General features: G+C 38.6%; 1 protein-coding gene across 1 annotated transcript; it reads left to right on the top strand.

Annotated features, from left to right (window-relative positions):
• Positions 1 to 2,032: 2,032 nt before the first annotated feature.
• Positions 2,033 to 4,491, top strand: LOC143433980 (uncharacterized). The gene is made up of 3 exons (XM_076706180.2): positions 2,033 to 2,066; positions 2,267 to 2,327; positions 3,462 to 4,491. Exons 1-3 carry the CDS (start codon positions 2,033 to 2,035, stop codon positions 4,489 to 4,491), a joined length of 1,125 nt encoding a protein of 374 aa, XP_076562295.2.
• Positions 4,492 to 14,357: the final 9,866 nt, after the last annotated feature.

The following is a 14,357-nucleotide window of genomic DNA, read 5'->3' as shown; positions in this document are numbered from 1 at the left end:
GTGTGTTATTGTTTGTGGCTCAGTCTTTGAATGTCCCCAAGGATCAAGGTTAGTTGAGTCTGTTGTTCTTCCTGTGGAGTTCCTATCCTTTTCAGGACCTTCAATCCTTCCCCCAACTCTTCCATCAGAGTTACCAAGGTCTATGCAATGTTTGACTGTGGATCTCTGCTTCTGCTTCAGTCAGCTGCTGGGTGGAGCCTCTCAATGGACAATTATGCAAGGCTCCTGTGTGGGAGCCTCACAGAGTATCCTTAATAATGTCATTTATTGGAGCTTGTCCATGTGTGTCTCCAATTGAATAAGTTTTCATTGGCCATTCCCTCAGTCTCTGCTCCAACTTTACCTCTGCATTTCTTTTAGACAGGATGAATTTTGTTCTGGGTGTCTCCAGTGTTGTGGTTGAATCTGATCCTTCAGCTTTCTTCTCATGCTCCCATACATTCCCCATTAGGACTCTGTCCCTAAATCACATAAGATATTGTGAACACATTTGCTGTTCAATACTATGCTATTTTGCAAATCTGGTGTTTTTATATTTTTAACTTTATTCATTCTGTTTTTGTTTTTCTAGACCAAGTTTTTCAGTGAAGCCGTTCCTGTCATGATTGTAGATATAGAAACCACAAAAGCCACTTGACATGTTTTTGTTCAATAAGCACATGCTTTTGTGCTGCTCTTCATCCACATCTTTAATTTTGAAATTCAGCCTAATATGTATATTATATTATATTTCTCTGGATAGCTTATGCTCATGTCATCAATATTATCTTATGCTTCAGATTCATTGAATTGCAGGTGTATGATGTTCTGCCTAACTCTTATGTTTGTTGTGAAATTTTTGAATAAATAAGTGTAATATGGATGGGTACATGAATATGAATATCATGTGTGCCTCATCTTTACTGTTGTCAGATGTTGTCCTCAGAACTTTTAATCATGAGGAAATGGACAGGTGTTGGTCCAAATGTATATGCTAGAAATTGACCACCATTATGTGGAAGACCAGGAAGATCTTTCAACTCCTGAGTTATATCTCCTGAACTACATTCTTTATTTTTGGTCAACAAGTACATTACTGCCAGGTGGTGGTGGCACATGCATTTAATCTCAGCACTTGGGAGGAAGAGGAAGGTGGATTTCTGAGTTTGAGGGTAGCCTCTCTACAGAGTGAGCTCCAGGACAGCCAGGGCTATACACAGAAACCCTGCCTCGAAAAAAAAAAAAAAAAAAAAAAAAAAAAAAAAAAAAAAAAACAAACAAAAACAACCAAAACATATATATTACTAATATTTTCATCTGTCCATTTTAACTATTAAAACATGCATTTCCTTTTATTAAAATTTAATTAACGTTGTTGTTTAAACTGGTTCACTCTATGTTTATGCAAGATGAATACAGAACTGCTGTGAATGTATAATTCTTTGCAGGAACTTCAGTAAAAAACTGTGAGTTCATTCTATCATTTTTGTTTCCTGGTTTATTTTGTCGTTCTTAACCTGTAACTTTTACTGTCCTGAAACTCATTGCATAGACCGTGCTGGCATCCAGCTCAATGACATACACCTGCCTGTACCGCTGTGATTAAAGACATGAGCAAATACACACAGCTTGCCAATCACCTTTGTAGTTAGTAATTGTTCATACAGCTTTTCAGATGTGTGCTCAGTACAGTTGATCTGTTTCCTCCTGCATATCCCTCTCAATTGCCATTTGTGTTGCAAGGCTATATCCTATTCAAAGGGATCAGAGGCAATACAGGTGAAACTTATAATTCAATTTCCTTTTAAAATGGCAGAAGGATTAGATTATAACTTCTGTTTCAGGAAGTAAGTGAAGGAAGCACCAGAATTACATTACTGCATTGTTTAGAAAGTATCCATTTATTTACATTGAAGTCACGATCATGCTTTCTGTTGTATACATGTGTGTGATATTTTAGGAAGCAGTGACTTTTGATGATGTGCATGTGAATTTCACTGCAGAAGAGTGGAATTTGCTGAATCCTTCCCAGAAAAATCTCTACAAAGATGTGATGCTGGAGACCTACTGGAACCTCACTGCTATAGGTAAGACTGAGAATTCTGTTTTGCTTTTTCAAATAATGGAACAAGTGATTCTTGGGTATTGTTGATCCTCTGTTATTTCAATGGAGAACAAGGAAGATTAACTTGAATAAATTGGGTTCAGTGCTGTCAAAATTCACAGTAACTTGAATTTTACCTAATTTCCAATACTGTGTCATTCATTTTCTGGTACTGTGTTTTAGGTTACAGTTGGGAAGATCATCATATTGAAGAACAATGTCAAAGTTCTAGAAGGCATGAAAGGTAGTTTTCATGTGCAAGCTGATACAAATATGCCTGTGAGGAAATTTTAATGTGTTCTGGAAGAGCTAAACAAATGCAAGTGTGTAAGGAAATATTCCTTTAAGTGTAGCTATGATTATAATATTGTCACACAGCCATATTCCTCAATGCCATTTATCTGATTTATATTTGTAAGGCATTCCTCTAAGGAAGAAGACATGGAAACAATGCCTTAACAGATACCGTTAGTTGATGTGTAGTTTCATTAGAGCTTTGCTGTGGAACTACCAATCTAAATAGTCTCATAATATTTAGATATTGTGCATTGAATAGTAATAAATATATATCCAAAGCCATCCAATAAGCAAATAGTCCATGGTAAATTTGGTGATACTCATTTTCTTGTAGTGACATTTGTAAGTTTATTGAGTGGTCAGTTAGTGAGAGTGAAAAAAGTCATGGAGAAACCTTAATCCATATACCACACGTCTACAAGAACAAAATGTCAAATGGTGTGAATTCAATATGGAAAACTTTCACTAGTTCTTCTTCTTTTAATGGGTATATCAATTGTCAGAATGGATAAAACCTTGTGAGCATAAGGATGTTGAAAGAAGCAACGTACCTCTTTCTACTCCACAAAAATGAGAACATATGTTGAATTCTGCCTTTGGTAGACTTTCTGAATATGATAGACATTTGCAATTAATTGGTTTTCAGACATTACTGGAAACACCCTCAAGTCATGCTGCAGAAAATCTCTATGGGTACTAGAAGTTTGGAAATTTTTCTGTTTGTCCTGGCTAACGGTGCTGCTGTGGTGTGATTCACACTACAGGAAAAGCTAAGAAAGCAATCAGTGTTTAAATACCCTGATATCTTCAGACACGTGAAATACATATAGAAATGTCATATAGAGAAAGGATGTTATAAATGTGAGCCATGTAGTAAATGCTCTTACCATCACAGGTATTTTCAAAGAGGTAAAGCAACCCACAGTGAGCAAGTACAACCGGGAACATGAAAGTGATAAAACCTTACAATCTGAGTGTTCTTTCTTTTTAGACCAACTGCAAAATTTATTCATATTGATAAAATGATTGATCAGGGTAATGAATGTGGTAAAGCTTTCACATGTGCCCATTACTGTTGCAGGCATGAAAGAAGTCATACTGGAGAGAAACCTTATGAATGTAACCAATGTGGTAAAGCCTTTTCATATCACAGTCATCTCCAAAGACATAAAAGAGCACATACTGGAGAGAAGCCTCATGAATGTAATCAATGTGGTAAAGCCTTTTCACAACACAGTAGTCTCCAACGTCATAAAAGTACACATCTTGGAGAGAAGCCTCATGAATGTAATCAATGTGGTAAAGCCTTTTCATGTCACCAGACACTCCAAGTCCATAAAAGAACACATACTGGAGAGAAACCTTATGAATGCAATCAATGTGGTAAATGCTTTACACAACAAAAGCATCTCCAAGTCCATAAAAGGACAAATACTGGAGAGAAACCTTATGAATGTAATCAATGTGGTAAAGCCTTTTCACAACACAGTAGTCTCCAAAGACATAAAAGAACACATACTGGAGAGAAACCTCATGAATGTAATCAATGTGGTAAAGCCTTTTTATGTCACAGTCATCTCCAAGTTCATAAAAGAAAACATACTGGAGAGAAACCTTATGAATGTAATCAATGTGGTAAAGCCTTTTCACAACACAGTAGTCTCCAAAGACATAAAAGAACACATACTGGAGAGAAACCTTATGAATGTAATCAATGTGGTAAAGCCTTTTCATGTCAGAGTGGTCTCCATTATCATAAAAGAACACATACTGGAGAGAAACCTCATGAATGTAATCAATGTGGTAAAGCCTTTTTATATCACAGTCATCTCCAAGTTCATAAAAGAAAACATACTGGAGAGAAACCTTATGAATGTAACCAATGTGGTAAAGCCTTTTCATGTCACAGTAGTCTCCAAAGACATAAAAGAACACATACTGGAGAGAAACCTTATGAATGTAACCAATGTGGTAAAGCCTTTTCATGTCACAGTAATCTCCAAAAACACAAAAGAACACATACTGGAGAGAAACCTCCTGAATGTAATCAATGTGGTAAAGCCTTTTCATGTCACAGTAATCTCCAATATCATAAGAGAACACATACCTGAGAGAAACCTTATGAATGTAATCAATGTGGAAAAACCCATTTATAAGTGAACAGGTTCTAAAGACATAAGTGATCACATCCTGGAGAGAAACTTTATGAATGTAATTCATATAGTAAAAGCCTTTTCACAAAGTTTTTGTTTCCAAAACCATAAAAGAACCTATATTTAAAAGAAACCTATGAATGCCATCATTGTGGTAAAAGCCTTTCTATAAGGATTTTTCCCAAAACCATAAAAGAACCCATATTGGACAGAACTATGAATGTAATCATTGTGCTCAAGCCTTTGCATGTCCCACTAATTTTGAAAACATGAAATATCCCATATTGGAAGAAACCTCATGAATGTGATCAACGTGGTAAAGACTTTTCACATCTTCGCATCTTAATTATTATTAAAAAACAGGAACAGAAGAGAAGCCTCATGAATGTAATCAGTGTTGTAAAGCATTTGCAAGTCACAGTCATCTGCAGTGACAGGAAAGATCACGTACAAGAGAGAAACCTGCTTGAATATTAACAATGTGCTAAAGCCTTTGCATGTCAGAGTTCTTTACACATACACAAAGAAATCACACTGGAGAGAAACCTCATTAATGTAATCACTGTGGAAAAGCTGACAATTCACTTTTATCTGCAACCACATAATAAAACACGTTCAAGAGAGTGACTCAGTGTCATCAAGGTGCTAAGCCCTTGCATGTCACAGGCATCGCCTGATACATAAAAGAACACATACTGTAGAGAAACTGCATGAATGCCATGAATGAGGTAAAGTCCTTGCATGACAATGTACTCTCCAAATACTTCAAGTAACACACTTTTTAGAGAAACCTTATGAATGTAACAAGCATGGAGAAACCTGTGCCTATCACTGTGGTCTCCAAAGACATAAAAGAACACAAATTGGACAGAAATCTTCTGAATGTACTCAAGTTGGAAAATCCTTTACATGCCACAGTATTCTCTGAATACAAAATCAACACATACTAGGGAGAAACCTTCTGAAAATAATCAATGTGGTAAAGCGTCTGCATGTCCTAATCATAATTTACATGCCACAGTATTTTCTGAATTCAAACATCAACACATACTATAAAGAAACCTCCTGAAAGTAATCAGTGTGGTAAAGCGTCTGCATGTCCTGATCGTATTTAAATGCATGAAAGAATTCATCGTAGGAATAAACTGTGGTGATTTGAATATGCTTGGCCCTAAGAATTGGCAATATTAGTATGTTTGGCCTAGTTAGATATTACTGTTTTAAAAGAAGTTAATTCCTAGAGTGGGGGTCTTTGGAGCTCCAGCCAGTATAAAAAGACTCCTCTACTATTTTGCTGGAAGACAGTTTCTTACTGACTGACCTCTCATGAAAATGCAAAACTCTCAGCTCCTTCTCCAGCATCATGGCTGCCTGCATCTGTTCATACTTCCTGCTATGTTGGTCATGAACTAAACACTTGAAAGTGTAAGACAGACCCAATTAACTATTTGCCTTTAAAACAGTTGCCTTGGTCACAGTGTCTCTTGTAGCAGTGGAAATTCTGAGACAGAAGTTGGTACTCCAGGCTTACGTATTCTTATTGGTAGGCCTGACCATGCTTTTGTTGGATAAAAGCAACGAGGATTTTTAGACTTTGGATTTGTACATGCATTAAGTGGAACTTCATGGGCCATGCTAGTAGAACACATATGTTCTAAGGTTGGTTTAAATTTTGTATATAATTTTTATAATGTTTTTCTGAAGAATGTTGATGTGTTTTGCTATCACCTGAAGGTAAAGAGGTTTATTTTGTTTATTGCATTGACAAAGGAAGACTCAGGAAAGCCAAGCATAGCCTTTGGCCTGTGTTGACTCTCATGGTGATTGTTTTGATCATGCTTAGTAATCTTAGAAAAGAAAAATATTTAATGTTAGCTTCAAAGAGAAAATCTCACCAGGAAGTTGAATGAAGCTAAATCCTATGATCAAAGACATAATGGTATTAAAGACATGGTGATATTATGGCAAGATTCCATCCACCTAAACAAATGGATGTGAAGTTGCATGGATGAGAAATGTATAATGTTAGGCATTATTATTAACTGGTTATTGTTTTATGTAGACATGAGGAGATACAAGTTTGTGTCAAATTGACAATGGACAGATTGTGATTACTATACTGGGTTTTCAATTTAAAATCTAAAAGGATATAGGATATACTTAGGTCCAGGCATGGTGGTACACACCTTAAATTCCACGAGATGAACATCAAGCAGATCACTGATTCAAGTCATCCTGGTACAGAACAAGTTTTAGGTAAAGAAAAACTTAGATACACGCAAATTGTTACACATGTATTACCCAGCATTCATGAGACAGAGCCATGTAGATTTGAATTCAAGGTTCATCTACAGAGCAAATTCAAGGACAGCCAAGCTTAGGCAGTGAAGTTGTTGAAAAATAGAAAGCTGGTGATGATGTAATAGAAGGGGCCATGTTTTGCCCCAGCAAGCAGAGGAACTCAGTAGCTTTTTCCACGTGGCTCTGCTTTTAGAGCAAAGAATAGAAGGGATGACTGGGACAATTGATGCTGGTTGGCTGAAGTTAGAAAATTAGTGGAGATGAATAAGAAGCCAGAACCACTGAGGTGAAATCTTCTGGTAAGTATTTTCTAAAAGGAGAAAGAACTTGTATTCCAGAGGTAGCCAAGGTTGTCCCTTGTGGTGCAGCATGACTCAGTCCTGGATAAGACTCACCCAGGTGGCCTTGGTTTTAAGGCATGGATATTTCATTCAGTGCTGCTGATGCTTGGCACCATGAAGGGAGCATGAGAGGAATACAGTGAAGACTGTTTGTCACAGAAGAACCCAGCATGTTGAAAATGTCAGTCCTGTGGGAAGAGCAGAAAAAACAGCAGCAGCAGCAGTTGAGTGGAGTCAAGCAGAACCTAGTGTCCTATAGAGGGAAGAGCTGGAGAGAGACCCAGCTTGTTTTAGGAGGACAGAAGATCATCTGTGGATCCCACATACTGGAACAAGTAGCTGTAATTGTGAAGTTATTTTGGAGACCCCAAGAGTTTAGATTCCTGAGCTGTGGGATACCTTCCTGGGAAAACTACTTTCAGGAAATATAATCAGCCAAAGAGAAAGAATTGTGGTGCAGTGATCAAAGCAGGAAGGCGTTTGAGATCCAAAGAACACTTTGACATCAGACATGGAGATGCAGAGTTTGGAGATTTCATTGCTGGCTTTTGGTCTTTTTTTGGCCCAGTATTTCCTCACAATGGTGATTAGGAATGGTGACCTATATCCTGTGAATTTGGACGGATATTATGTGCTATTTGTTTTTGAAAGTACAGGGGATTACAGTTACATGATTGGAATTATCTCAGAAGAGATTTTGAACTTTGGACTTTTAACATTTATGAGACTTCTATAGATGATGACTTTTTATTTTGAACCTCACATATTTTGTATTATGCTATTTTAAAATATGGTTCCCATACACTAATGTGTTTGCACAATTATATGGGGGCCAGGCAGTGGAATGTGTTAATATAAATACGCTTAACTCAGGGAGTGGGAGGAAGTTATTATGAGATGTGGCCTTGGAGGAAGTGCATCACTGAAGGATTTGAAGTTCCACCCAGTGCAGAATGGACCCTCCTACTAGCTCCCTGCAGACAATCTCTTCCTGGCTGCCTTAGGATCAAGATGCAGAATTCTCAGCTTCTTCACCAGCATCATGTTTTCTTTCATGCCTGCCTTGCTTCCTGCTATGATGAAAAAGGACTAAATCTCTGAAACTGTAAGCCAGTCCCAATTAAACTGTTGCTTTTATAGGAGTTGCCTTGTTCATTATTTCTCTTCATAGCAATGGAAACACTAAGACAGACAGACACCCTGTGAGTGTATTTAATACGGTCAAGCCTTTGCACAATTCATTATCATGAAAGAATACATGCTAGAGTCCGAGCACACACCTTGTGACTCAGGACATGCCCCCTGAGTTTTAAACATGCCCCCAGAGTCCTAAACATGCTTCCCTTGTCTCAGGACATGGCCCCTCAGTCATAACCATGCCCTCTGTGACTCTGGTCATGACCCCTGACTCTTAAGCACACTCTCTGTGACTATGGACATGTCCCCTGATTCTTAAGCTTGCCCCCCCCCCGTGACTCAAGACATGCCTCCTGAGTCCTAAGCACACACCCTGTTTCTCAGTACACACCCCCTGAGTTTTAAGCATACCCACTGTGACTCATGACAGGCCCCCTCAATCTTACACATGCCCCCTGTGACTCTGGAAATGCCCCTGAATCTTAAGCATGCCCCCTGTGACTCTGGACTTACCAGATGAGTGCTAAACATGAATCCTGTGTCTCAGGACATGCCCACTGAGTTTTAAGCACATCCCCCTGTGTCTCAGGACACACCCCTGAGACTTAACCACACCCTCTGTGACTCAGGACACACCCATAGAGTCCTAATGGACATATTTAGTATAATGAAGCCTTTGCACACCTCTGTAGTCTTCATCATTATGAAACTATTCATTCTGGACAGTGGTTACATACTGTGCTAAAACCTTTGTTTTATGTGGTCCAATGAGATCCAGCACAACTCAAACACAGGACAAGGTAAATGATAAGAATTTATTGTAATCAAGTCAATACTGATAAATCAGGGCCACAAAATTATATTCAGAAGCCTAGCTGCAATACCTCAACCTCAGCCCCACCCTGAACCAGAAAGTTATATGGCTTCCAAAGGTCAAAACCTGTTGTTACTTTATGTCAAATGATACAGAATGAGGGTTGTATGGTCTACATTATCGCAGCCATTTGTTCTTTTGTGGTTAGGAACATGCATTATATGTTGAGAAATAAAACATGTATAACAAATTATGGTTAGGAACAGTTGTTATGTTTTAGAGGATAAACCATAAATAATAAAAGCTGGTCAGATATTGTTAAGGGCACAAGTCCCCTAAAACCTGGAATTTAAACTTAGTTTCAGTTTATGATTAAATGAAGAGTGGTAACAAAAAAGCAATCCTTAGGGTAAGTTTCTTTTGCTTCTTCCCAACATTTATATATTATGAACATATTAGAATATATAACAGAGCACATATTGAAGACATATCTTAAAATTTTTATCATTGATATAAAACCTTTTCATAACACAGTCATCTATGAACATAGAAGAACACATTCTGGAGAGAAACACTATGAATAAGCAATGTGGTAAAGCCTATGATGTGGCAGCTGTCCTAAAAACCATGAGAAAAAGTCATAATGCAGAGAAACCCCATAAACTTAATCAATGCATTAAAGTTGTGTACTTTCTGGTATCTTTATATAAGAGTAAACTCTTCAGCATAAAATCAATCTATTAAAGCCTTTGTGTATCACAGTAGTCTTTGAGGACTCTCACGAATACCAAAAGTAATCTGTGACTACAAAGAATTTGGTCAGATCATACCCAACACACACTGAGTTACTCAAGGAAGGTCACTTTCAATCCCTAATACTGGAGTCACCATTACCAAAAAAATACATAAAAGTAAAACTGATGGTGACGGGGTAATAGTTTTCTAATTTGCCAGTGTGCATTTATTCATGTCGGGTCAATGAAGATAAACTAGATTGATAGGTATATAATTTTGGAACTTTAGCGTAATCCAAGGAATATTGAATTTCCAATTTTGGAGATATGTCCAATGCACTTTCATTTTTTTTTTTGATTTTTGATTGAGACACAGGCCATTGGCTGTAGCTGTGTGTGCCATGTTACAGATCACAGAAGCTAACATTGCACATAGCAGCCAGGTCAAATAATAGTGAATTAATGCCAATTTCTCTGCCAGGAATCTGCCTACACTGTTTTCAGTGTCAATGTAGGTATATATTTGTTTTCAATTATATATTTTTTCTTTATTAATTAAATTTTTAAAAATTATTAACATTCCAAAATTGCTTCCTTTTCTAGTTCTTCTTCCCTGAGGTCTTCTCCCCATCTTCTTCCCTGCTGCCTCTGAGAGGTTTCTCTCCTACCCACCCACCAGCACCTCACCTCCACAAGCTTCCATTTTCCCTGGGGCATCAAGTTTCTACAGGGTTAAGTGCATCCTCTCCCATTTTGGCCAGACAAGTCAGTCCTCTGCTGCACACATGCCCAGGGCCATGAACCATCCCCTGTAAGCTCCTAGGTTTTTGACTTAGACTCTGGAAGCCCTAAAGTGTCCAGGTTAAATCCTCTCTCTTCCTTCAGACAACCTCTTTTCCACCATATCTGTTGCATGTTTTTATTTCTCAGGACCTGCAGTGATAGGATAGCTTGAATTTCTTGGTGACACATTTTCCTTGCTGCTACTTATTATATTCCTATGCTGGTGTCTAGGCTTCTGGGTTTGAGGTGATTATTGATCTAGGTACTGGTTTCTGAATTTGTTTTGTTTTAGTGGGAGTTTTGTTCCTGACTTACATTTTTATGTCTGGATTTTCAGAGAGTGTTGACTGAGTATTGCCTCTTTTACTGACCTGGGTACTTTCAAGAGGGAATGCTTGCTAATGTTGGAAGCTGGGAGAAGGGACAGGGAGGTAGAAATAATCTTAGCAATCCCCATATGGACATAGTCAGGAGAGAGGAAAAACTGCCTCTGTTGTATAGTATCGTGCTAGGGGCAACTAAAATTTGCATCTGGGATAGCAAATAGAGTGGTAGATCTGTGGAAAGCTAACCTTGTGTCTTTTCAGGCATGGCATGTGGTTGAATGGGTGTGTCTGATCATGTGGGGGCTGAGATACTGGGACCAGGCTGGAAAGGAAGGGTATTTGGGGATTGTCTGTGGTATCTATAGGAGGTGTGCACAAGGGACGAGAAAACTGCCACTAGTATTCTCTTCACTATGTAAGGGCAACTGATATTAGTGTGTTAGGTAATAGTTGGGTAAGCCTTTGGTCAGAGTACTTAGTCTACTTGCAGACATGGCTTTTGGTTGAAAAGGAATATCTGCTGATAATGAGAACTTCAGGTACAGAGATGAGCTTGTAAAGCCCAACCAATTCTTTTTTGAATCTGCACAAAGTCCACATGAGCAAACATCCTATGACAAACCCCCCTTATCAAGAGCCAGTCAAGGTACAACAGCAAGGTCAAGCTACATATAGATAACTAATACACCTTACAGAAAAAAAGTTAGCCTACCCATCATGGTTGTCAGATGATTTTGTCCCCTTGTTTGAATGCAGAAAATTATGCCAGACATGCAGTTTCTAAAATATTAAGTTGCTGACATGTATGTTAATGCCCCAATCATGCTGTTACTACAATAAATACCCAGCATCCCTATACTGGGTCTCTCAGTTTGGACTTGATATGAGGCTGACTGGTGAGAGTCCTCGTTACTGAGCTCATAATAAATACATTTGTGTGTTTGCATTGTAATGGGCTTTTTGGTGGACTTTGGGGTCTTTCTGACTTGGGAACAAAATCTTGTTGCAGATACTGCAACCTCAAGACCTTCAGGGCTCCCAAATGAATGGTTTAAAGGCCGGTGGTAAAGATGTGTCATCGTTGTTCTTTGTGTCAGTGCCTTGTTTGTCAGATTTGTGTCTGTGTCCTTGGTTCAAGGATTTTTCTTGAGTGTTTGTGGACTGAGATGACTAAAGGAACATGGAACCACTATACAGTGGATGCAAAGGAAAGTCCACAGAGGGCTTGAAAGATGTTCCAGAGCCTGGCGTAGTGCCCATGGTCTTAATTGCTGACAAGGTTGGAGGAGAGTTGGAACCCTTCATTTTTTCCTCTGTCCAAGTGTAGGAATCTGCTGGGTATCCTTTAGCACCCCCTTGTGTCTGTCTATTATGTGTGTGGCACATTATTTTGTGACTTAGAGAGGAAATGAGACTGTTTTCATTCCAATCAATTTAGTTGCTAACATTGGCTCAAATTCTTACCTAGAGGCCCATGACAGAAAGCTCTTTCAGACAGCTTCCAAGGCAAAATCAGGCTCTCCCTACCCTGTTTTACAGGGTGGAAAGGACAGACACCTCATTTCCCTGCCTCCTAATCAACACTGTTCCAAGTCCATATGTGAATCTGTAGTTTTGAATTTGAGCTGTCAGTAGATGGCAGGTTGTTCTTACTCCACTGCAACAAAGTTAGTGTAACTTCCGTGGCTCCACAGTTCTATTTCCAGGTCTGTGGGACAATCTGCTTCTTTGTGAACCTTCAGCTGCTTTAGCCACCTCTTTGGCTGCATTGGCCTGGGAACCCAGGTTTAAAGACACCTCACTCCTGGGCAGCACAGCCTCTGAGCTCCCCATTCCAGTGTAGCCTTCCCTGCTCTGAGCCAGGTGAACTTCCCATTTTGTACTGGCTCAACCACAACTTCACCTCCCTTATGTGGTGGCAGAGACTCCTGTAATTTATATGGTTAGATGATTGATTTTGTGTTGTTACACTTTCCTCTTTTATTGTGTCTGTGTCATAATTGTCTTAAGTTCTTAACATTTCAGAGCTACAGGCATCTGAAGGAGCCTCAATTGAGGGAGTGCACTCATCAGAATGGCTGGTTGCTGTCTGTGATAGATAGTGTTGATGATTGATTAGGAAGGCTCTTCCACTGAGGATGGCAATATTTCTAAGCACATGGGCCTGGGCTAGATGAGAGAGCTGGGTGAGCACTGGACAGTGACCAAACAAAAGTGCCAACCAGGAAACAGACTTGTGACACAATGAACAAAATGAACTAGGATCAAGTTAACAAGTTTAATTTACTTGTAATTCATTTGCTATTAAGTACATGATGTGAAAAACAAACGATCTCTCATGTGTATATTCTTCATGTAATTAATAAAAAGTCAATTTTTAATAAGCTATGAATTTATGTCTATTGCGTGTCTGGGATTCCTGTTTCAGAATTTTCATTGTCAAGTGAAAATTTCACATAGAAATCTTTAGTAAGCCAGGCAGTGGTGGTGCATGCCTTTAATCACAGCACTTGGGAGGCAGAGGTAGGTGGATTTGTGAGTTCAAGGTCAGCCTTGTTTACAGAGTGAGTTCCAGAACAACCAGGACTACACAGAGAAACCCTGTCTCAAAAAACAAAAACAAAAAAATCTTTAGTAAGCATATTTTTAGGTTGGGCAGAAAGTAAACCAGACATGTCTAGAGCAGAAGAGTACTGAGGGGATTTTATCTCACAGGAAAGTTAACTGCAGCAATAGCTGACAGTGAGACCCAGCATAGGGCAGCATAAATGTTTTTTGCTGGCAGCAGGCTGTCTGTCTCTTAGAAACTTATCCTTTGATCATCTGTGGGGTTCTGTGAATATCAAAGTCTTAGTTTCCATTGTTAGTATGCTAGTTTTGGAGGCAAATGGCTGGAAAAACTTTTTGGTTCTTTTGAGAAGCCTTTCTCTAAGTAAGAGAGAGGCTATAAGAATAAGAATAAGAATAAAACAAACCATTAAGATATAAAATGAATACCTTGTAGGCCTGATATTTCTTCTTTTTTTAACAGGGATAATATTGACTCAGTGGGACCATCAAGAATAATGGTGGCCACCTTAACCTTAACCCTGAGCCTAACCCTATCCTGACCCTCACCTCTGAATTTCCTAACCTCCTAAACCTCATTCTACAAACCCTTATTCTAATCCTAACCATGACTGTCTAATCCCCTAACCCTAACTCACACCCTGCTTGCTGTGGGACATATTTCTTAATTCCAACTTTTGAAGGTGAAACCATTTATTAATCTTGATCTTTTGACATGTTCAGATCTACCTTTAATCTTGGTTTTAGATTCTTTTGACAACCTACATATATAAAGGACATTGAAGAGGGTGGTGTTTTGTTTTTTGTATTGGCCCTACTT

This window comes from Arvicanthis niloticus (assembly GCF_011762505.2).
Source record: "Arvicanthis niloticus isolate mArvNil1 chromosome Y unlocalized genomic scaffold, mArvNil1.pat.X SUPER_Y_unloc_2, whole genome shotgun sequence".
Classification (NCBI taxonomy): Eukaryota; Metazoa; Chordata; class Mammalia; order Rodentia; family Muridae; genus Arvicanthis; species Arvicanthis niloticus.
Note: the sequence above shows the minus strand (reverse complement) of the source record. Positions and strands in the feature narration are given on the sequence as shown.